Source organism: Sander vitreus, chromosome 16, assembly GCF_031162955.1.
Source record: "Sander vitreus isolate 19-12246 chromosome 16, sanVit1, whole genome shotgun sequence".
In the NCBI taxonomy this organism is placed as follows: domain Eukaryota; kingdom Metazoa; phylum Chordata; class Actinopteri; order Perciformes; family Percidae; genus Sander; species Sander vitreus.
The window spans coordinates 4,585,339-4,608,528 of NC_135870.1; the positions used below are offsets into that span (position 1 = coordinate 4,585,339).

General features: G+C 40.3%; 2 protein-coding genes across 4 annotated transcripts; one reads left to right on the forward strand and one right to left on the reverse strand.

The window, feature by feature from the left end:
* Positions 1 to 297: 297 nt before the first annotated feature.
* Positions 298 to 16,446, reverse strand: ptpn11a (protein tyrosine phosphatase non-receptor type 11a). Of its 3 annotated transcripts, none has more exons than XM_078271201.1 (16): positions 16,174 to 16,445; positions 14,584 to 14,706; positions 11,348 to 11,542; positions 10,526 to 10,718; positions 10,012 to 10,131; positions 9,801 to 9,914; positions 8,309 to 8,405; positions 8,131 to 8,210; positions 7,753 to 7,911; positions 7,253 to 7,384; positions 5,152 to 5,306; positions 4,967 to 5,034; positions 4,701 to 4,852; positions 4,488 to 4,606; positions 4,277 to 4,382; positions 298 to 2,316 (listed from the first exon to the last, which is right to left on the reverse strand). In XM_078271201.1, the coding sequence occupies exons 1-15, from the start codon at positions 16,185 to 16,187 to the stop codon at positions 4,313 to 4,315; spliced, it is 1,791 nt and encodes a 596-aa protein (XP_078127327.1). In that variant the 5' UTR covers positions 16,188 to 16,445; the 3' UTR covers positions 298 to 2,316; positions 4,277 to 4,312. The 3 variants fall into 3 exon arrangements, with proteins under 3 accessions (XP_078127327.1, XP_078127325.1, XP_078127326.1); XM_078271199.1 differs by having other exon boundaries at positions 8,113 to 8,210; XM_078271200.1 differs by lacking the exon at positions 4,277 to 4,382 and having other exon boundaries at positions 8,113 to 8,210; positions 16,174 to 16,446.
* A 1,396-nt stretch (positions 16,447 to 17,842) lies between these two features.
* Positions 17,843 to 22,168, forward strand: tmed2 (transmembrane p24 trafficking protein 2). The gene is made up of 4 exons (XM_078271209.1): positions 17,843 to 18,206; positions 19,666 to 19,858; positions 20,418 to 20,525; positions 20,631 to 22,168. Exons 1-4 carry the CDS (start codon positions 18,027 to 18,029, stop codon positions 20,753 to 20,755), a joined length of 606 nt encoding a protein of 201 aa, XP_078127335.1. The 5' UTR covers positions 17,843 to 18,026; the 3' UTR covers positions 20,756 to 22,168.
* Positions 22,169 to 23,190: the final 1,022 nt, after the last annotated feature.

Here is a 23,190-nt window from a genome sequence, read left to right on the forward strand (position 1 = left end):
AGAGTACAAACTCATTCGTTTTGACGATAAAACTGCATACAGTACACCACACTGCATAAGATCTCAGTCAGGGGATGGCGTTTATCCGGGAGGAGAGGAATCATTTCAAAGAAACACTTGCTGTGAAGCAGCAGTCTGGCGTTAGCAGAGAGAGTGGGAGGAAGCAGCCCCCCCGAAAAACACACAAACACTGATTTCATAATTTTTTAAATTGTTACAGAAAGAAAGCTGATCATTCCTGGATCAGTGGTTGTTGAGAACTGTCCCTCAAGGCAAAGAGGAGAGCCGCGTGTCTCCTTCCCTTTTTTCTCAAATGGAGAGATTCTGAGTCAGCGCTGTTAACAGTTCAGTCGCAAGACTGCAGTTCCTCAAGGCGTAGTGATGGGAAGACGGAGACAAAAATAAAATACTTAGGCCATGCGGTTGAAATGAGCATTGTGGATTCTCACAGAATAATGCAGAAACAAAAACTTTGGACTTCCCTAACTACTGCCGCTGATCGTGACGGTAAAGTTAAAGGAGGAGTTTTGACATTTTTAGAAATACACTTGCTTGTTATATGAAAAAGATCAATACCTCGCTCTCGTATCTGTACGCCAATAATGAGGCTAGGGCTAGCAGGTAATAGCTTAGCTTAGCATAAAGAGAAACTGCTAGCCTGGCTCTGTCTGAAGGTGACAAATCATTTGGACCTTAACTTGGGACTGACTTGTCATTTTAACACTTCTGTTTTTTATATAGATTCAACTGTGGTAATTCTTTAGCTTTAGAGATGCTGGTATGTGAATTTTGGTAGCTTTGGAGAGAGCTAGGCTAGCTGTTTTCACCTGTTAGCTGTGTATGTGCTAAGCTAAGCTAAACAGCTGCTGACTGTAGCTTCCCATTTAGCGTACAGACATCAGAGGATTCAATCTTCTACACGTTACTAGGATTAACTAACAGAAAGACAAGATAGAAAGAAAAGTGAACGCGCGTGTGTGTGTGAGTGAGTGAGTGAATGCGCGTGTGTGTGTGTGTGTACGAACTACTGAATCCAGCTGACTGTCACAGGGCCAACAATCTATAACCACAACGATGACTATCTATAGTGCCAAAGCTGAGAGATGTTTGAATGCTTCTTTAAACAGTGACTGTTAAAATGAAGAACATGTGGTGCTCAACATAGGCAATGGTACACAAAAGGCATTTCTCTTTATAAAAAAAAAAAAAAAAAGCAAGAATGAAAAAAGTAATATGCACTTTAAAAAACAAAACGTTTTTTTGGCAGCCGTGCGTCTGTGGCGATGCCTGCCACTGAGATACTCAGACTCCCCTGAAGTCTTATTATATGTCCTCACGCTGACGTTAACATAGCAATGCAGGCATGAAGAAACTCCTCTTTAAAGCCCGCATTACATTATTTATAAATCCACCAGGTGAATCAAGGCTTGACTGTAACGGTTATGCTGCTAAATAAAAGTGCAGCAATAAGGGCTTTCGGCTTGAGCTCAGGAATGGTTAACTAACAGACACCGTGTATCCCAAATACAAAAAGCACATTAACCCATGTGGACGACAACAGTTAATTCACACTCCGAACAGCCTGCATTAAAGTTTCTCTTCGAGGCAGTTCTGGCGCAAAAAGAAATAAAGGAATTCATGTTTAGAAGTCAGTGGATTAAATATCAACAGTAAATATGGTATTACACTACAATGCCAATAGTTCTTCATTCAGAAACATTACTCTATATAACACAGTGAAAACTAGACAACTAGCACTGGAAATTTTGCCCCACTTTTGTCCACATATAAGGCCTCGTCTCCCAACGCGTTAAAGGCTGAACAGGCCGAATAGAGACTTCTAATTGGCTGAGAAATGTGGATAAAACCTTTCGTGGTTTTGGCACAGGCCTTTTCAGGAAACTCCTCACTTCCGTCTCCAAACAAACAATCTACGTAACCTTCCTTTGGTTATTAAACAAAAAATAAACAGAAACATAAAAGATGAGCAAAGGTTAGCTAGGTTTTTCCCCGTCTGAGGAGAGTGCTCGCTGTTTGCAGCCCTTGTGGGGGTGAGATTTACGAAGGCTTAACCCAAACTGTTGTTTAGTAGTAGGATTTAGCATGTTAGGCTTCTCAAAGGCTCTTCTGATGATCATCACAGTGGTTTAGAATTCAACTAGAGGGCAAATGTTCATGTAAGATGAGCGAGAACAGGAGGACCCTGGTGTCAGGGTCTCTCTCACGTTTTTGTGTGTTTCCATTGTTCCATGTCATTACGGTCAAGTCTCAGGCGTCACGGTGTGGCTGGCGAAAAAACTGTCAGGTATCAAGATCCTGAAGGAGACAGACAGAAAGAGAATAATAGGGGTGTCAATCACACGTTTTATCGCGATACCATATTATATCGATTATTTGGTGCAATGATCTCTGATATCACAAAGTAGACGACTGCATTGGGATCCCGCGGGACCCAACACAAATATCGCGGGAGCGGGCGTTTTTTTTACCAGGCTGCGGCTGGTCCAAAAATAAGACGGCGGGTCCCGGGATTTAGGAGCGCTGCCATTGACAATCAATCTAATGTTTGCCATGCAGGTGGGACCCATCACACAAGCTGCGGGAACGGGCGACAATGGTCAGAAATCCACCGGCAGCGAGCAGGAGCGGGATTAAAAAAAAACAGTCCGACGCAGGGCTCTATCACAAAGTCTGCCATGATTCGATTCCATTCAATTGAGGGGCCTGCGACCGTTAGGAGACGATACATGGACCCATTTAACACAGTCAGTTACATTTATATACATTTACAAAAAGCAACTCAAATATGATTAGTCAATTTAATTACTAAGCTCTTCCAGACATTTAAATTAAAAAAAAACTTTCAAAATAAAGCCGCGTCTTAAAGATGACATCATGTATAGATATTTTCACTTTGTATGATTAATATTCGACTGTTGAGGATTTCATCGATACGTCAATCCAGATCGATGCATCGTTACACCCCTAAAAAAAGAAGATTTGGAAATGTGATATTGGAAGCAAGTGTTGAGTTTACATTGTTCATGAACATTACAACAACACAGTCACACCAGACTTGCTAATCTATTGCTTCGAGTTTCACCTTTTAAGAGAAATACAGTTTTTTGACATTGAGTTAATTCATTTTAAATCGCTTTCACTTTGCCATTTTTTTGCCATAGTTTTTTAGGCCTTTATTGACAGGACAGCTGAAGACATGAAAGGGGAGAGGGGGGGGGGGGGAGTGACATGCAGCAAAAGGCCGCAGGTCGGAGTCGAACCGGGGCCCACTGCGTCGAGGAGTAAACCTCTATATATGGGTGCCCGCTCTACCAACTGAGCTATCTGGGCGCCCAGTTGCATAGATGTTTAACATTGAAAGTCCTCCAGTGGTTCAAAGGGCATAATTCCACTTTTTATATGGCAGGCTTTTAATGTGAAACATCTGCAGGAAGTCTTCAGTGTTGGTATGACACCGAACACAAAAATGGACAGTTTTCTATGTTAACATATCTAACATAGAATCACCATATTGGGTGGTGATGGCGCAGTGGCTATGACACAAGCCTTTGGTGTGGGAGACCTGGGTTTGAGTCCCACTGCGATACATCAACCAATGTGTCCCTGAGCAAGACACTTAACCCATAGTGGCTCCAGAGGCGTGCGACCTCTGCCATGTGTAGCAATTGTAATGCTGCGTTCATTCCACCTGGGAATAACAGCGACCGCCCCCGTGATTACACTGCCAGCGTTCACATGGTCGGGATGCGTGTTCTTCTTCTTCTGTTGTATTGGCGTTTGGCATAACAACTTGTTGCATGACTACCACCAGCTGTTGGCCGTAGCCTAGAGCATCAGGTGTGTGAAAACATGGAGGCCACAATAACAAAAGATTTGCTGCCGTTTTCTTATGCGAGCATACAAACAACACATGGACAGGTGCTTGTTGTTATCTGCAGGACAATGATGTCTATGAACGCAGCATAAGTCTCTTTGAATAAAAGCGTCAGCTAAATGACATGTAATGTAACCATATAAAGTTATGTTAAAAGAACCGGTGAACCAGTTAGCAAACAGGAATGATATGAGTGTGGTAGATATGTACATTATGCTAAATGTACCATGTGGACCATTATAATTCAGGTAATTTAAACTCCCTAAATGCTTTTTTATCAATGTCCAGCCTTTGTTTTTCCCCAGCCAGCTAAATTTTTCCTTGAGAATTTACAGTCTCATATGGTTTTTCTGTACGAGCAGCACGTTCTATTTCATTTACCCGGAACTGAAAGAGCACTGGGGTCAAAGGTGAATCTCATCTGTAGCTCTTCTGCTGCTGCATCAGGCCCACGTTCTCATACACTCTGGAGCTGTCCTCCCTCATCCTGCCAACACATACATACACTTGCATGAGACACTACCGGCGAGGCTTTCTTGACAAGTGGTTTCAATGCAACATGAAACGGTTACAACTGCAGCAATGTACTCACTCTGTGCAGGTGGGAGTAGGAATAGGAGTGCAAGGAGGCAGAGGGCTCTGCTCTCCTCCAGTCAGGTCAGACAAAGAGTACTTGATGTTGGTGTACTCGCGCCCTTTAATCTTACTTTTCTGCAGAGTGGAAAAAAGAAATGTTAAAAACATGAGGAGGAAAAAAAATAAAAATGGCGAAAATGGAAAAAGTGAGGCATTATCTGCTGCACACCTGTTCCTCCTCTATGCGTCTCTGCAACGTTTCTATGTAGTGCTGTACAGCCATGTAGATGAATCTGTACTGCGCCTCGGTCTGCACCATCCCAGAGCGCTGGGAACGAACCATCTGGATGGTCTTTGGCACGTCGATGTCGCAGTCCACCCCTGCAGCATGGAAAGTTAGCGTGTTAGTTTATAGATGGTTCTAAGCAAACTGCTAAAGACAAGATAAGCCTTTACCGATCGAATTGAAATTGTTACAGCTCTAGCAGGACTCACCTTTTTCTCTGATCACATCTATCAGGATGTCAATCACTATAAATGTTCCTGTCCGCCCGATCCCTGCACTGAAAAACATGAGAGAACGTCTTTGGGTTAACATGTTTCCTCCATGCGCATTCATGGTGTGTGTTACCGAGGATTTATGGCTCATTAGTTGAAGTGATTTCAGCACATGTGTGTACCTGCAGTGTACCGCTATAGGCCCAGCGTCCAGTATGCTCTCCTGCTTCAGGTTGACCTCCTCTAGGAAGTCGAGTACGCCGCCTGGGTCTGTGGGGACTCCGTGGTCCGGCCACGCTCTGAAGTGGTACTGCCAAACTGTACGTTCTGTGTTGCCCTAAAAAAAAACAAAAAAACAACAAGATGCAAGTGGAGAGGTACTTTCAACAGACAAGGTGTGAGATTGAAACGTTACGATATTTCTCGTCGAGATAAAAAAAAAAAGTTGTCTCGCGATATCAGTACACAAGCGCAGAATTACGTCGGTACTACTGAGGACCAATTCACATTAAATCAATAAGTGCCGAATTTCGGTACAAGCTTCCTCTCTGCATGTTTCACAGAGAGCAGGGCTCAGCTCCAACACACACACGAGTGGTGCAGATGGAGCGAAAGTTACGCCGCATCTGCAGTTTGTTAAAGTCACAGTGAGACACGACAATGTCGGTAAAGCAGCAAAAGTTTTGTGGTTACACTTTTCAAAACTTCACGCAGACAGCGTTTGCTGCAATAGAATAGAATAGCAAGATCCCTGTGCAGGTAATGTTTAACTTCAGAGACAGACACTAGTTGAGTGAGTGAGTAACTGACTGACTGGCACGAGACAAAAGCGTTCATATGCCCTGGTGTCAGACTGACAGGCTGAGGTTGTACAGGCAAGGCAACTTTATTTCTATAGCACCTTTCAGCAACAAGGCAATTTAAAAGGGCTTCACATTAAAGAGCAATTAAAAAACGGCCATGAATGTAAAACAGGGTAACATAGAATAAAAGACAAATACAAGAATAAAAGTTACAGTGCTGTGTAAGGAATTCATATTTTTTAGTTTGAAAAGTTGTAGGGAAGTAGCTGCAGTTATTAGGTCTGAAGAGGTTTGTTATACAGGACAGAAGCCATTTGAGTTTGTGGCAAAACCTTTCACAGTGCTCAGTTTTTCATTTTGTGACTTTCAATTGAATAAAAAAGACTATTTTTCCAGTCACATTTAGTCATTTAAGTTTTCTTTGCTGCGTTCCGGCTGCGTGTGCCCCGCGAGCAATCGCCAGAAGCGTGCGTGAAGCGGCTCTTGGCTCTCGGCTTCGCTAAAGATACGCGCCAGGTTTATTTTCACACGAGCCGTGGTTCTCAGCCAAATAGCTTCTGTGGTTTTTAACCACACAAACAAGGAAATAGTGCATTTGTTCAGGACTATTTTCAGAGGCCATTTAGTCCACATTTGGTGCTCTTGTGAGTATTTGTGGCAGCAGGACAGTGTATGTGGGACAGAGTCCAAATAAACTATAGTGTTTTTAACAACAACATCTGGCTTTGGTACACAAACACACTTTGTTAGTAGACATATTTATTGTTAATTTAGGTCTTTTTCTGGGATTTAAATACTTTAAATTGACATTTATTGGGCGCCCAGATAGCTCAGTTGGTAGAGCGGGCGTCCATATATATAGAGGTTTACTCCTCGACGCAGCGGGCCTGGGTTCAACTCCGACCTGCGGCCCTTTGCTGCATGTCATTCCCCCCCTCTCTCCCCTTTCATGTCTTCAGCTGTCCTGTCAAAATAAAGGCCTAAAAAATGCCCCAAATAAATAATCTTACATTTTCTTTTTTACATTTATTGTTATGTAGTTCTGTGACCTTTTCCCCCTCAAATTAATACTGTGAAATGTTTGTGGATAAATATTTGGAAAGAAAAGATTTTTTTTCATTCCTTCAAGTATGTTTTCTGTCATCTTAACATGTGGAAAGTATTTTTTTTTTGGCGGTCCATCTTAGAGTGGATTAATTTAACAAGGTTTAAAGTCTGTTTTCAGTACAACACATTTCCTAAAAAAAAGAAGATATTTCCAAGAGCACATGCTGCAGCAATGTTGGACTTGGCCTGTTCCATCAGAATCTGTTTAGTGCTGCACACAGCAGCACGATGACGCCCACTAGTGCCATCTACTGAAACGGCATCTAACGTCTTTCCCTCCTATTTAGGAATTAGGAAAATCTACCTGAATACATTAACATTACAGTGAAGTCTATGAGCTTCTACTTTGTTTCTACACACAAACACAACTTACCTGTCCGACTTTGGACAGTTTGAGTTCTCTTAAGATGTAGTCGTGTGCAGACGTCTCTCTGACGTTGCGAACACGCATCGCGCCGTACTCCTTCAGAGCCGACATGTCCGGCCAGTACTTCACACATTTACTCTGTGGAGACACGATAACATTCACTTTGACGTGTTTTCTCTGATGCTGCTGTCAAATGAGCAGTGGTGGAAGAAGTACTCCGATCATTTACCTAAGTAAAAGTAGCAATACCACAGTGTAAAAATACTCTGTGGTATTGCTATATTATACCAAAGGAAATAGATCTGAGTACTTCTAGTCACCACTGGTGACTGACACAAAAACCTGATATTGATAAACTGTAGCTGCACTGGAAATATATTGATGCAACAATGTCATTGCTTAGCTAGTATTCAGGAATAACAACAGTACACCATACACAGTAGTAATGGTTTTTTAGAGTGGACTGACATTAAGTCACGGCTCAGTATGTAATCTGTTTTGCTCACCTTTCCTCTCTCCACCTCTTTGGTGGTCATGACGATGACTCGAGAGTTCACCTGAAACACCATCCTCCAGAAGTCACTGATGGTGGTCTGCAGACAGCCCTGAGTGGCGATGTAGCTCTTCTTCGCCTTTGTACTGTTACACTTCGGGTCCAGCTCCGGCTGTACACACACAAACACACAAAGAGACAGACAGACAGCTGAATACTGAAAATGAACACAAATACAGCACATGCACTCCAAACACGAGCACAAACTGACTGAAACACAAGCTGGCCAAGGGCACAACAAATGATGTGTGTGTGTGTGTGTGTGTGTGTGTATGTGTGTGTGTGTATGTCCCTGAGAATGAAGTGAGTTTACCACGACAGCAGATGCTACCTCGATGAGATTGGCGTTGATGTAGTCAGAGCCTGGCTCATTTGGGTCCCTGTCATTCAGCACCACACGTGTGTGGTCGACTGGAAACAGAAACAAAGAAGATTGTTTATATTAAAAAAAAAAAAAAAAAAAGTGAAAGGTTGTTATAGAATGAAAGAGCAGTCAGGGTTTTTCTCACAAGGCAGAATGTTCTTGTATCTGTTCTTGTTTTTGTTCTCTGCTCTCTGGCCCTCTTTGCGACTGTAGAGCAGCTTGCACTCTTGCTGCTGCAACGTCTGGATGGAGAAAAAAAAAAGAGAGAGGATATATGTTATTTTTTAACAGCTGTATACTACTTACCCTGTATTGATGGGTAATTGGATTGATAGGATAGCTGGCTTAGGTTAAACCCTTTGCAAAACATCGCACACTCTTATTATCAAGTTTGACAGTCAGTAATAATGAAAAAAAGAACAGAATATACTACTTTTAAGGATTTTTTCGGGGCTAAATTACCCAATTAACAAGGTATTGGATCGGTGCATAGACTTGCTGATACTGATATCAGCATTTTAGGTTGTATCAGGTATCGGAACAGTTCTAAAGATAAGTTGCTGAATGGTTTGTGTATGCTGTCAATTATAGATTTTTTTTAGAAAGTCAGAATTGTCCAAGAAATTACCAATCGGTGCATCTCTACAAAAAATAAACACAAACTAGGGCAGGTGAGCTGCAGCATGAAACAACAATAGGGCTGCACAATATGTCGTTCTTTTCTATCGTCATGGCAATATCAACTTGCGCAATATACACATCGCGAAAGGCTGCAACACGCGATAGACACTCAGATTTTTTTGTGTTAAGAAAGAAAATATCAGCAGAAAACTGCACATTAAAATGTAACCGTCACTTTTTTAGTATTGTATTTTAAAAGAACATTGACAATTATTTGTTTTGAAATTAACAAGCAAATTGCATTTTAGCAGAATACTGAGTATACTTTAATTAAGCAATATTTATATATATATATATATATATATATATATATATATATATATATATATATATATATATATATATATATATATATATATATATATATATCAGCCAGTCAACTTAAGCTAACGTTAGCTTCATACCGTATCATAGGATTTCCCAAACTGAATAACTACAGCACATATAAACACCAAACTGCTGTGCTAACTTAATCTTGTTATAACTAAGCTCGACAGATTTAGCTAGCTACTTTACGTCCGCAAAAATCACATGTAGCAGCTATTTTCAAGATAGCGCCGTCACCGGCACAGCTGATCCAAAACATTTCCAATGAGATGAATCACTTTATATACTAGTGGGAGAGTTTGCGTGTGTTCCACTGTGGTTCCTGAATTACGCTAACGTTACATGAATACAAATGTTTTGAAACAGTTTTTTTCATTTCGTATGTTGACACAAAACTTGCGGAGTGATGTTTTAAGTGATGCGCCAGGTGTGCTCAAATGGTTCTGGGTGTGCTGTCATTTGAGCACGTTCTTAATGTCTAGTAGACCAATCAGATTGTCTGGTCGGCTCTACTTGTTACATAATATCCGTTTATTTATCGCAAGCAATATTGTTACTGCGATATTCAACAACGTTATCGCATATTTTCCTCATATCGTGCAGCCCTACACAACAACAGAACCACTCACCTCAAATTCTTCCCAGAAGCCCTGTTTGACCTTGTCTGTGGCCTCCGCTAGTTTGCTCAGCTCCCTAACTCGACTTTCAATCTCTGCAGCGTTAATACGAGTAGTGTTCAGGGGCTGGGGAGGAGAGCAGGGGTCAGCACCAGAAATTACAATCACGGAAAAAGCGGCCTTAGCTTACAGTGAATACATTTGAAACAGACATTAGAGGTACCTGTTTGAGCTGAAGCACAGTGCCCAGAGTTTCCACCATCGGGTTCTTTTTGTAGTGCTCTACCAAGTCGGTGAGGGAGTCAAACTTCTCCCCTCCGCCCACGTCGTACTTCAGGTCATGCTAAAGGAGAAGCCACAGCGGTCAATCAATCAATCCCATTTTATTGAAATAGTAAAATCACTATTAAACATGGTCTCAGTGCACTTTACAATTAAAAAAAGGAACAGAAATAACAGACAGCAGCAAAACAATTGAACAGCATTAAAGCGGTAATAATAAACAATACAAAACCAGCAACATAATAATCTAGTGAACATAATCAAGTATGTATGACTGGGTAAGGCTCAACCTGCTGCAGCTGAGGCCTGGCATTCTTTATCCAGGAACATTTTAAACTTCATATCGCAGAGCGTCTTTAAATTAATTTAAATAAGTTGCCCTTCTGCTTGTGTTGTAATACATTTTCTTTTGGTTAAATGTAGGAAGGCAGGAAAACGTGGCGGAGTGCGTTTACCTGGCAGCGGATCATGACATGAGTGACTTTGGGTTTGCTGTCACTGCTGTCCGTCTTGTCATCTCCTGTCCGGACAGACAGAACAAAATCCCCGGGGTGGCTCTGGCTCTCCCTCACCAGGAAGCTGCCGTTCTTCCCTTTCTCCGTCAGCAGCTTCTCGGCCTCCCGGCCCGACAAGTGACCGTGGAACCATCTGGTAAGAACACACACACACAAACAAACACACAAAGGGGCAGTTGGTTTTGCATTGCGCGCGCAAATGACATAGATCTCGCTGGCGCTCCAGGATTTTGAGTGCGCGACCAGAGGGTGAGAAAAGAGCCATGTACAATTTCTTAAGTATGGAAAAGAGTAAATATGAAATCTGCATATCAATACCTCAGAGAATGTGTACTGAATGGAGCTGCTTTTAATGTCAAAATGTAGCTACAGGAATGTTTTGCTGCGAGTTGCATTCGCCGCTTCCTCACTGCTGCAACTAAATGTTGCCGAGGCAGACTCTTACTAATAGTATTATTAGTATTAATAGGTCTTTGTCTGTAAATTAACATAACAATATTATAAAATGTTTTATTTTCTTGTTTCCAGGCCCCAAAACACAGCTAATCTTGAGGTAAAAACTGCAGCTAAAGACATGTTGAAGCTGTAACATCTAAAACCCTGTCTGCTCGACACAAACACAATCGATTTGTATTATGCTTTGTTGTAATTCCTTCAAACCTTCCTTCTGTAATGAACAATTCAAATCAATTCAAACTCATAATTTCTAAAAAAACAGCACACATCCAAGCAAAAACTACAACATCCAGCGCCATCGCTCACCTCTCAGATGTGGGGTCCGCACAGTTGAGTGGATACTTGAGCTCAATAACATCTCCGTTTTTCTCTTTCAGTTGGCCGTGATGCTCCATGTAATACTGCACCAGCTCAGCCAGAGTGGCAAACTTCTCCCCGCCATAAAGGTCATAGTAGTCTCCTGTGTTCTGGATCTTAATGTGGGTGACCGCTCCATTTCGCCTGCAGAAAACAAGAAACGATCATTTAGAGAAAATAGAGATCCTGGCCTGCGCTTGTAATGGTCTGTGTTTGGGATGTTTCTGGGTGTCAGCCTTAGGGCTCCTGCACACTGCCTGCGTGGCATGAGCGTGGCGTTTCTGTTGCGTGGCGGCTGCGTGGATTTTTCTATGCCTTTGTACACCAGAAACGTGTCTGACGCATGTATGTTTCCCATTGATTTACTGCACTCAAGCAGTAGTATACTTCATGTTAAACATAAATATATACTGATTTGATTACAGCAATTTGATTTAATTATATTTATATCTGCATTTATGTCAAAATCTAGAGACTTTCAAACATCAAAATGTCATTTATTAAATGTATTAGTGTCAAAATGACATATAAACATCTTTTCCTATTCTAGTTTGCCTGGAAACGCTTCCAACACGCTTGCGTGTCGCGTGAAAAATAGGCGTTGGTGCCATTTCTAGCATGCACGCGTTTTCGCCGCAGCTCGAGCCGCGCCTGAGACGTGCGTGTCACGCAGGCAGTGTGCAAGCTCTAAAATATAATAATAATATAAAATAAAAACGGACATGCCACGCAGCTCACACCACGCAGCCAGTGTGCAGGAGCCCTTAGAGCACTGGGTGTGTAGACCCCACACATGCACAAGCACACATTCAAGAGGAAGCTACAAAAATGACAGACACAGCACCGGAAAAAATGTAAATACAGCGAGGGCGAACCGCCAAAGACATCTCATTCAGTTAAATGTGGAAGACTCTAAATATATCGGTACTGCAGTCAAAATGACCTCATATTTTGACAGGAAATTACCAAAAATATCTCAGTTGGCTTGTTCAACATAAAACTGTATAAGTGCATCTCGTGATGAAACGATTTGTTGATAGAGATCATCTGCAACTATTTCATAACAGATTCTCATTTTTCAAGCACACATGCCAAACATTACAAAGCTCCTCAAATATGAGGATTTGCTTCTTTTCTCTGTCCAACGAGGAGAGTTTAAACTGAATAAATTTGTCAGCCAGTTCTCACGTTCACATCACTTTGTGACAGAATATAGAACGATTAATCAAGAGAATAATCCTTAGCTGCAGCCCTAATTGCATCATTATGCATGGTTTGTAAGCTGCAGCCCTTCAGAAGCAGAGTGCATGTATTATGATTAGAGTTATAAACTGTTTAACACAGAGTCACAGGCACCACATGGCTGCCATTTGCAGAAGATGAGACATTTTATTTTTTGCTGTTTTATTATGCATAAGGCACCTAGACGCAATTTCTTGAGAGGAAAACCCCAGGGTTTGTAAGACACAAACCAGATGCAGACGGCATAAACTGTGTTGAGTCATTGTAGGTGACCACCAGTATCTCGGAAAAAAGAAAAAGGAGAACTTGTGGCAGGTCTGAAGCACAGCAGCATGTAACCCTGAATGACTTCTGGTTAAGCCTGGCTGAATGAGCCCAAAAAGACACTGAGACGTAAGCTGGTTTGAAGTAGCAGCGACGAGTCTCCCTTCTGGAAATGACGCGTTTCTATCAGAGGAGCGTGACTTTCATTTCCATATGAAGTAAATAGGGCGAGATGAGACACTATGCAGCTAAAAAAAATTAGACTTGAGACAAAAATAGCAGTGGCTACATCAGCTAAACTGAGTTAATGATACGTCACCTTAAAAATGTATGACTCAACAGGCCCTGAGATAAAACCACAAACTTTTTTTTTTTTTTTTTTTTATTATTCTGGTCTTCCTTCTTTGGATAAAGCTGGTTTCACACTTTCAGGGATTTCCCTCGGTTTGTGGAAGACTTGGGTGCACATATTTGGTGGGGGGTTTAGGGGTCCTTCCTCAAGAAAATGGTACTTTTTTTCCAAAAAAAAAAAAAAAGAAGCTTAGATTAGCTTCAGATAACTGAAGACAAAACTTGCTAAAGTAGTCCACTGGGGACCAACTACAATCGTCAGATCTGAGTCGTTAAATTAAGGAATTTAGTTTGATTTTACATTCATTCGGCTTGGGTGCTCCCCAAAACGCCTTGGGTGCTGCACCTACACCTTATAGTGGTATGGAAAACCCTGCACTATCATTTAACATAGTCATTGTTTAAGATGGAGTAGAATTCAGGGGAGGTTATTTTTGTTATTATTCCAGCGGCCTCATTTAATAATAGTGTGAATATTACAGCACATTAATTGACTGTGTTAATTGATTTTGCAGGCACTGAAAACACAACACTGACACTTCATATCATCTTATAAAGTTATGTCAAATGTTTGAGCAAAAAATTGCCAATTTAAACATCCAGAGCAACATTATCATTTATTTGGAGTCGTTTTTCTGTCCACCTGATAAATGCAAGTCCAACATTTAAACTCATTTAAGCCTACACCGTGAAGTATCTGGCTCTTTAGCTGCGAGATGTTTATCAGCAAGTCGCTTACTACAGTATGTCTGTTCATAGTTTGGTGCCTAGCAGTATAGTGTATAGTAGTCTATAGCCATGACGTTCCACTTCTGGGATTGCTTCGTTGCTGCAGGAAATTCTACCGGATTTCACTCTTTTCGCCGACGTCCGTAACCTTCCTCTTCCTTTGTGTTGGCGTTCTAACCTCCGGTGGATTTCTGAGGACTATGGTTAACTGCTCCTCAGATCTCTGCAGGGTAAATCCAGACAGCTAGCTAGACTATCTGTCCAATCTGAGTTTTTTCTCGCACAACTTTTTTTACATAATCGTTGTTTAACCGCAATTAATTGCTATCATTAGCTACAAAAAAACATACAATGTTTTTTGATAATAAAGAGTCACAATTTATTTCAAAGGCTGTGTATTTGTGTTACTACATTATATGGGTCATATGACAGTGATATAACCAAAAGATGTCAACTTTATTTGTTTGAAAAAGCAATACCTAAAACAATGATGTTGTTAATCGCAATTATTTCTGTGACAATTAATTGTACAGCAAAATGTGGAATTGGTACAGCTCTAGTGTATGCTGCATTGTACGCTCATGAATGCCATCACTTACCGTACTGAGAGGGTAAAGTCTCCTGGATTACTCTTACTGGGTCGGGCTAAAAAGCTCCCATCCACTCCACGAGTCAGCAGGAGGTTTTCAGCCTCCACACCTGTGATGTTGGGGTGAAACCACCTGAAAGGAGGAGTAAAGCAACGATCAGCCTCAGTGTGGAGTGCAAGGCTGTGTCCACAATCTGTACTGTAGTCACCCCCTTTCTCAAAATATTGACTAAGAAAGCATCGTGCATGGCATGTACACTACTTTTTCTAAAAAACAATTGATAAGATGCAAAAACTGAAGATGCACTAGAGCTGGGCAATATCTCGATATTTTATCGATATCGGGATATGAGACTAGATATCGTCTTAGATTTTGGATATCGTGATATGACATAAGTGTTGTCTTTTCCTGGTTTTAAAGGCTGTATTACAGTAAAATTATGTAATTTTCTGAACTTACCAGACTGTTCTAGCTGTTCTATTATTTACCTTTACCCACTTAGTCATTATATCCACATTACTGATGATTATTTATCAAAACTCTCATTGTGTAAATATTTTTGGGAAAGCACCAATAGTCAACAGTACAATATCGTTGCGGTATTGATATCGAGGTATTTGGTCAAAAATATCGTGATATTTGATTTTCTCCATATCGCCCAGCCCTAAGTTGCACTATAACTACACGTTTCAAATGTTTAATGTTCCAGCAGGGACATTTGTCTTGTAGTAAGGTAAAACACACAAAGACTGTATCATAAACTATAATAAAACGCACAAAAACATATTTAACATAAAACATGTGTGCCAACTCCGTCTCACTTTATTTTGTTCTGTCTTTTTCAGTATTGAGGCTCCTCTGCATCTTTTTTTTTTCTCTCCAATTCTTCCCCCACCTCAAGACTGTCCGTAGTCTTGGTTAATTTCTGTGCTTCAGCCAAACTGACATTCAGCCAGTCTTTGTTCATAACGGTCCTTACACTGCATGTTGTCTCCCTCTTCGTGAATACAGTACCCTTCAGTGTTGTGTGTGTACAAGCAGTGTGTCCTCTCTCCATGTCTTCAGTACTTGTTTTAAATCTTTATTTTTCTCTTTCTATGTTCATTAATGTGCACCAAAACACAAAACTACAAAAGTGTTAGCTTCTAAATATAATTAAAAGTACCAAAAGTGAAAGTACTCATTATGCTAAAAAGGGTTCATTTCAGAATTTTGGTCCTGAGGATATTTTGTTGTCTTTCACTTAAAATTACTGTTTATTTAAATCATAATTCTGTGCTTTATTTGCCTAGTATTGTCATTATGTTCCTCCATATTGTAGTTCTACTACCGTATCTACTTTCTACTGTGTATATATGACAGATAGTAACAGTGTTTACTAACCTAAACATCCTCTGACTGGGCTCTAACGTTAAGTTGCCGGTGTATGCTAAATGAAGCGGTCTTTAGCTAACTAGCCATTCAGTTTTTCTCCAGAAACGTCGACACACTCTGAGCTTGTTGACGCACACACAAACATCCAAACAGCTGAGTTTAGTTAAAAGTTAGCTCGCTTAGCTAACACAATCAGCAGACACTGTTTTCCAGACTTAACGTTACCTCCGAGATGTCATTTTTGTCGTTCCTCACTTCCTCGCTGGCAGTTAGCAGTAGCTACAATTAGCTGGCTAACGTTTCGGACCGTTTCCGTTTCAATCACAGAATAAAGTGCTTCATCGGTTCACACCCGGTCAAAGCGGGCACCGAAATATAGGCATCGAAACAAAAATTGTATGCGTTACAAAAAAAAAGTCTCTAGGCCTCGGCCCCGGAGACTTCACAGCAAATCGATTATTGGACGTCACCAAACATGCGACAAAATAGAGTGTGCGCGGATTATGCTGCATTAATGTAGTGTCTGAATAGTCGGAAAAGTGACTTCCAAATGGGAAGATTCACGTGAAAGTCGGTGAAAGAGAGGTTTATCGAAACAAAAATCGTCTCAATTGCCGTCTTATTTTTTTAAGGTCTCCTAGTGACCATATCAATGTAGTTATTGATGATAATGTCAAAAATGTATTTGGAGTCCGCCTTTTGGAAGTTGGAAGAATGCCTTTCCAACTCGGGAAAAGGGAACATCCGAGGAGAACGTAAATACAGCATTATTTCACACTGGGAGGCCGTTCTTCGCTGCCGCTTTGCCGCTTTTATATAAAGAGAAATATAATACATAAAAGAGAGTTTTGTCCGATCAACAAACAGTAAGACATACATTAAAGAGTCATATCACTTTCTCTTCGCGCATGCTCATTGATAGCGCAGCCTATTTTATATTTACACGGGTACAACAAGCGGTAAACGGTGCGGAGCGCCTCCGGATTGTTCGCCGCTCCAGCGTAAAAAACCGAAACATTCCGCAGCCCACCGCGGAAACCGCACAAACAGCACAAAAGTAGCCTAACGTTGTATCTTTCGTATTTTTTTATGTAAAACTTTCTATTTTATATTTATGGTAGGCTATGTCTCCTCTTGTTTCTTTTCTCTTACTTTGTTTATTGATATGCACCAAAATAACAATAAATACCTACTTGGTACCTGATTCTGATGCTGATTATCCAAGAAGTCCCCGCAATCTTCTGTTGATCTAATAATAATAATTAATTTACTAATTTATACTTAAAACTGATATATAAAATAAAACGTATTCAGGCTATAATTGAAACATTTAATTTTGTTTTTCAGCAGTTTTTGGCAAACTCAAGACAGCTCAATTACCTAAAATAAGATTTTATTAATCCCACACTGGGGAAATTCCTGTGCTACAGCAGCTCAAAAGAAGAAAAATTACACACATCAGAATAACACAAACACACATTAAGTAGACATAGGAGCAAACATATACATAAAGTACAAGAAATAGAAAAAATAGAATTAGTTATAATAATAATAGTAATAAAACAAACATATTTACACAATACATATTTTCAATTGATGAATTCATAATCCAAAAACATCATAATTAATAGTAAAACACTGACAGGGAACATTTAACTGCACAATCAATACATTTTTGCGGATACAGACTTAACTTCAGTAAGATTTTGAATGCAGTACTTTTCCTTGTAGTGAAGTATTTTAACAGTGTGGTATGAGTACTTTTACTAAAGTAAACCACTGACAGAGGTTGATGTGATGCTCTGCTCAGAACAAGTAAAGAGTCACTTTTGGCTTCATTTTTACAGCATTGTGCCTCGCATTCTAGTAAATTTGGCCCTCGCCGGCTGCCGTTTAAGCCTGTACGTGGCATTCAGAGACTAACGTTACACACAGCAGCCGAGGCTGGTGCGGCTCCGCTCCTGCAACAACTCACTCATATAGACTGACATCCTGCACTGCTACAGGATACACTGAAGCAAGGACGCTCTTTATATCACCAGACTTGCTGTGACGCCCGCAATAAAGCATTTAGAAACATGTTTACCGTGTCGGAGCTGGTTGTCTTGCTGGCCGTCCTGTCCGCCACTGCGTCCGGCTACTTCGTTAGCATAGACGCCCATGCCGATGAGTGCTTCTACGAGCGGGTCAACTCCGGCACAAAGATGGGCCTCATGTTTGAGGTTGCCGAAGGAGGCTTCCTGGACATCGATGTCGAGGTGAGATACTTCACTGAGATAATAAACATGCCACCTAATATGGAGAAATAGGTTTGTTTTTTTTCTCCTAATGTGTGAGTGTGATATAGGCCTGTGCTAGCTAACGTTAGCTGCCGACGTCTCTGCGTAACGTCAACTGAAACTAACGTTAGTTGATGGTCATCAACTGATTTTAATTTAAACATTTGAATGTCTGCATCAAATTATCATTCGACCAGCTTTCTGTTATTAAGTGCGCGAACATGTTAATTTAATTATTCATAAGGATACAGGAAGTGCAGCGTTAGCATTATGTCCGGGCTAAATTGTGCCATCAAACTATGTACGTTAACGTTAGCCAATATGGTGTTTTAGCATCACCTAAAAAAAAACATCACCTCCTTCTGACTTGTTTTCTGTGGAAACGTTGCTGTATTTTTTAACGTGCAACTGAGTGTTATGTGTACACAGATGTTGCTGCCATATGTTACAACAGTGCCATCAATTAACCATGTCAGATGTTGCTATACATTTTATTGCTAAACAATGTAAATATGTCAAATATACGCTGGATATACTGTCATAACCACCAACCTCATATTTATTCCAGCAACATTTGTACTTTTGCGTTGCCCTGTTGCCTTATATACAGACATATCTGTACATTGTAGTCAGATGTTTGTTTACATTGTTCAGCTTCTTGTTTCAGGGTTCATACGTTTTGAAAAAACCTGGAAAAGTTATGAAAATTGAAAAATGCAAATTCCAGGTCTGGAAAGGTTTTGGAAAAATCAAAAGACCCAGAAAGTTTTGGAAAGGTTATGGAATTTTTAACACCGCATAATAATGTGTGTTTAATTTACAAATCCCACTATGAACACATTGTTTATTGTTAAACCTCTGAGGGGTAAACTTTAACACAGATTTTTATTCTTATTGTGTTGAAAAGTGTTACATTTCTTCATTAGGAGTAACCCCTTGAGATGCACCGTCTCATTTTCGAGGGGGTCCTTAACAATAATTGAATCTACAGTACAATCATAATTGGACAGTTAACAAAACAGAAACGGACAAGCAAAAAAAAAAAACAGTCAGTCATAATCAAGTTTGTGACCAAGCAAGAATGAAACTGGATACTACTCATAATATTAGAAGAGGTGTTATGGTGTTGTAGTGGATTAAGGACAGGTACAGTTGGTACTGTAATAGGAAAATTGTATAATGTCGACTGACATTTTCAGGAATACATAGTCATGGGAATTTGCCAAAAAGTCATGGAAAGGTATTAGTTAAAATACGTATGAACCGTGTTTGTTTTTAGCCATACGTCTATGACTCTATAAGAGCAACAAAAAGCCAGAGTCAAACACTTACTTGGCCATTATAGTGGATTCTGATACGTGCTTTTTTTTTTTTTTTGTCGTGCCCTCATGCAGCAGTGATCTTTACTCATATTTTTGTTTTCTTTTGTCCTTCCCAGATAACAGGGCCTGATGGTAAGCAGATTTACAAAGGTGACAGAGAGTCCAGCGGGAAATACTCGGTGGCAGCACACATGGACGGAACCTACAAGTTCTGCTTCAGCAACAAGATGTCGACCATGACACCCAAGATCGTCATGTTCACGATTGATATTGGAGAGGCCCCCAAAGGCCAGGACATGGAGACAGAAGGTACATAAATGTGTGGGTTTATCCATATGTCTGTGTACAGAGAGATAAATTAAGAAATTTCATAGCAATATATCGTCAGCCAGCCTTTACAGATAGATCATGCAGATAGCAAACCGGCTGCTCTGTCTGTTTTCTGCTGATCTTGTTACTTGTTTGTGATAGTTTCTTTCCCTTTTTGACTTTGTTTTGGGCACTCTGTTCCTCTTTGTAGGTGGTGACAGCTGGGATGGTAGGGCACAGGGCAAAACTGCTGTTGTGAAATAGTTTTGAGTTTGCGATGCACTGCTAGTTTCCTCTAACCAGTGTTGTTTCCATAGTATTAATATTGTGCATTTCTACAGTACATAGGAAGTTGTATTGTTTGTGAATGGCTTGACTATTGGCACAGTGAGAACATGATGATCTATAAATGTCGCTGGTGATGGGGCGGCATCACCTGCGACATAAGCCACAATTACAAAACTGTTATGCATGTATTGCATATCTCCACGCATGTTTTATTTTTTGCACATCACCTGTGTCGCGGCTTATTACTGATGGTTACTTTCACCCGTTTCAGCCCACCAAAACAAGCTGGAGGAGATGATCAACGAGCTGGCAGTTGCTATGACAGCTGTAAAGCATGAACAGGAGTACATGGAGGTTCGCGAGAGGATACACAGAGCAAGTGAGTCCAGAGCTAATAAGAAGAACATGTACAAAGAACCAGTTTGTCTTTTTGAAATTGTTTGAGTGGAAATTAAAAATACCGTCTCTCTCTCTCTCTTTCTAGTCAACGACAACACAAACAGCAGAGTGGTGCTGTGGTCGTTCTTTGAAGCTCTGGTTCTGGTGGCAATGACACTTGGACAGATTTACTACCTGAAGAGATTTTTTGAAGTACGGCGAGTAGTTTAGTGCGATTAAATGATCCCTCTGTGTCCGCCACTGATTTTTCTCCAACACCAAGACAGTTATTTACACTCTGGAAATGAGACTGGCAGATTTGAGTAAAGCCTGATTGGATTTCAGATGTTTTGTTAACCTATTTGGTTCCTTCTTTATAAATGTAATTAGTGTTTGTTTGGAACGAATGGCCAAAAGATTCTGGGATAGATGTCAGTCAAGTTTATTAGTTCCTTTTTTATGTTTGTTTTTTTGTCCAATATTGTTAATTACAGTTGGTACAAATAATTTGCCAGTACAGTTTTACCTGTGTGAATGACTGCAAGGCTCATAATTTTAAGTAAAGGTCAGAAGACTTAGAAACACACACAAATGGATCGGCACGTGTGGAGTTCCCACAGGAGAATGAAGATTTAAAATGGGACCCTTTTCAAATGGTAAAAAAGATAAACATGAAAACAGTGCATTTGATTTCTTTTTGGATCTGAGATGCGGGGGGGTTTTGTTTCTTGGTCTAAGCCAAGTCGGACAATGTACTCCCAGATATGCGATGTCTGTACATTGTGTTTATGCTCTCAGACAACAAATTGCACTCCTGATAAATGCATCTAAATATCTGAAGGATTTACACTGCAGCTGGTTTTCAAGGGAAAATGTACAACCTTTAGCTATGTGTTGATTCTTAGCAATCTGTGCTGCAGGGGACGGGGGGGGGCTTCAGTGGACATCTTTTGCAGGGAAACTATGTAGTTCAGAAAATGGCAACCGGTTTCTTGGCCGTAAGAGTTAACAAGTTAATTTCATTTTTACACTTATTTGAAAACTTCTACCGCTACTTTAGCAGTAAGACCTTAGAAGAGCTGAGGCAGGGTTGGATTTTAAACTGAACTACTTGGGAGTGGAACTCCAAAGCAAAGTGTCGAGAAATACATGTTACATGTTGATTGGGGGTGGGGGTGGGGGTAGGGGGTGTGACACCTAATGACTGCTGTGTGCTTTAGTTGCTTCTACTATAGCTCTTTTGTTGGGGTTAGGGATTTTAAATTATATAATTGTATACAAATTTGAACTTTTTTTTTTTTCATGGAGCATATCCTATGACATGCAACTGTTTTTCAAATTAATCTTTTACCCGTTTCTTTCCACATCAAGGTAAAAAAAAAAAAAAAAAAAAAAGTACACCCAAGGCAGTAACTTCACATCTAGCACACAGCTGCAACATCGTGCAATTGCGTGTCACTGAATATGCTCCCGTTTTGTATTAAAAACAATCTTTGGTGAGCTCTGGCAGTGCTCTGTACACAGTCTCTCCTTTTTGTGATTACAAACGACTAAATCTGATAAATGGATCTATACAAATGTAGAATGGTTGTCTGTGGAAAAAAGCCCCAGGTTTCATAATAAAGCCAATATTCTGTACAATTACTTGGATGTCTTTTTAAACGGGTGGTGATGTCTTATCAAGAACGTTTGACTGCAAGTTGTCTAACTTAATGGTTTTTTAAACTGGGTGGAGTTCATGACTGGTGGGAAAACAGGAAATTAAAGTTGATAGTTTTCACAGCTGGCAGCCGTATTAAAATAAATTGCCTATAATATTGCAGTCATAGCTGAACCTGAGTCAGCGTTAATTTAAATGGTTTCATTTAGTTTTTCCTGCTATGAAGAGTCAAAATGTTTGCCAAATGATCATAGAATCTGACTCAACTTGTTGAGTGCTGTGACGAGGTAATATAGCAACAACACACACGCTTCTCCAAGCTTCTTTTCAACCTGTAAAAATGAAATAGAATAAAATCTTACGAGTTTGAATGCAACATTTTAACAATGTCCTATTGCCACTTTAACAAAAGGACTGTTTTGGCAGAACCGTATTAAAAATAGTTCCTACATGAAACTGCTCACAACCAGGTCTGTGGATTAACTCGAATAACTATCATGATTTCTGGAAAGAGCCATTGCTGTTGTTTTACTAAAAACAATGTGACACTTGGAGCACCGCAAGCAGCCGGGGGCATCTAGTTCCGTTATAGACATCTCTACGGCCGGTATCTCCAACACTGGACAACTCGCACCAAAAACATATCTTGATTGATAAACAGCACTGCAGGTAAGAGGGAAAATATGAATTTTGGATTTTGGGGTGAACTTTCCTTTCAAGTAACATTTTTAAAAGGCAGGATTTATACTTGTAGCAGAGTATTTTTTTACAGCGTAGTATTGGTACCTTTACTTGAGTAAGTGACGTGAACAATACTTCCGCTGCAATTACAAGACAAAAATAAAATACCCAAGTAACTTGCACTTTAATAAAATGGCCTGAATGTTTCTTCCATATTTGTTGTATCTAGCAGTACAAAAAAAATAAAAATAAATACAACTTAAAAAAATTAAAATCATTGGACGCGGAACGATACTCGTGACAGCGCTTCAGTTCCGACCGGCTC

What these genes read in the sequence shown, in the direction of transcription:
- ptpn11a (XM_078271199.1), bottom strand. An exon ending in AGGTAGCATCTGCTGTCGTG is followed by an intron (nt 7,912 to 8,112) that starts GTAAACTCACTT and finishes GTGTGTGTACAG; the next exon opens with CCGGAGCTGGACCCGAAGTG. An exon ending in AACTGTCCAAAGTCGGACAG is followed by an intron (nt 5,307 to 7,252) that starts GTAAGTTGTGTT and finishes GTTTTTTTTTAG; the next exon opens with GGCAACACAGAACGTACAGT.
- tmed2 (XM_078271209.1), top strand. Translation starts at nt 18,027, where the DNA reads ATGTTTACCGTGTCGGAGCTGGTTGTCTTGCTGGCCGTCCTGTCCGCC. An exon ending in CCAGGACATGGAGACAGAAG is followed by an intron (nt 19,859 to 20,417) that starts GTACATAAATGT and finishes CACCCGTTTCAG; the next exon opens with CCCACCAAAACAAGCTGGAG. An exon ending in CGAGAGGATACACAGAGCAA is followed by an intron (nt 20,526 to 20,630) that starts GTGAGTCCAGAG and finishes CTCTCTTTCTAG; the next exon opens with TCAACGACAACACAAACAGC.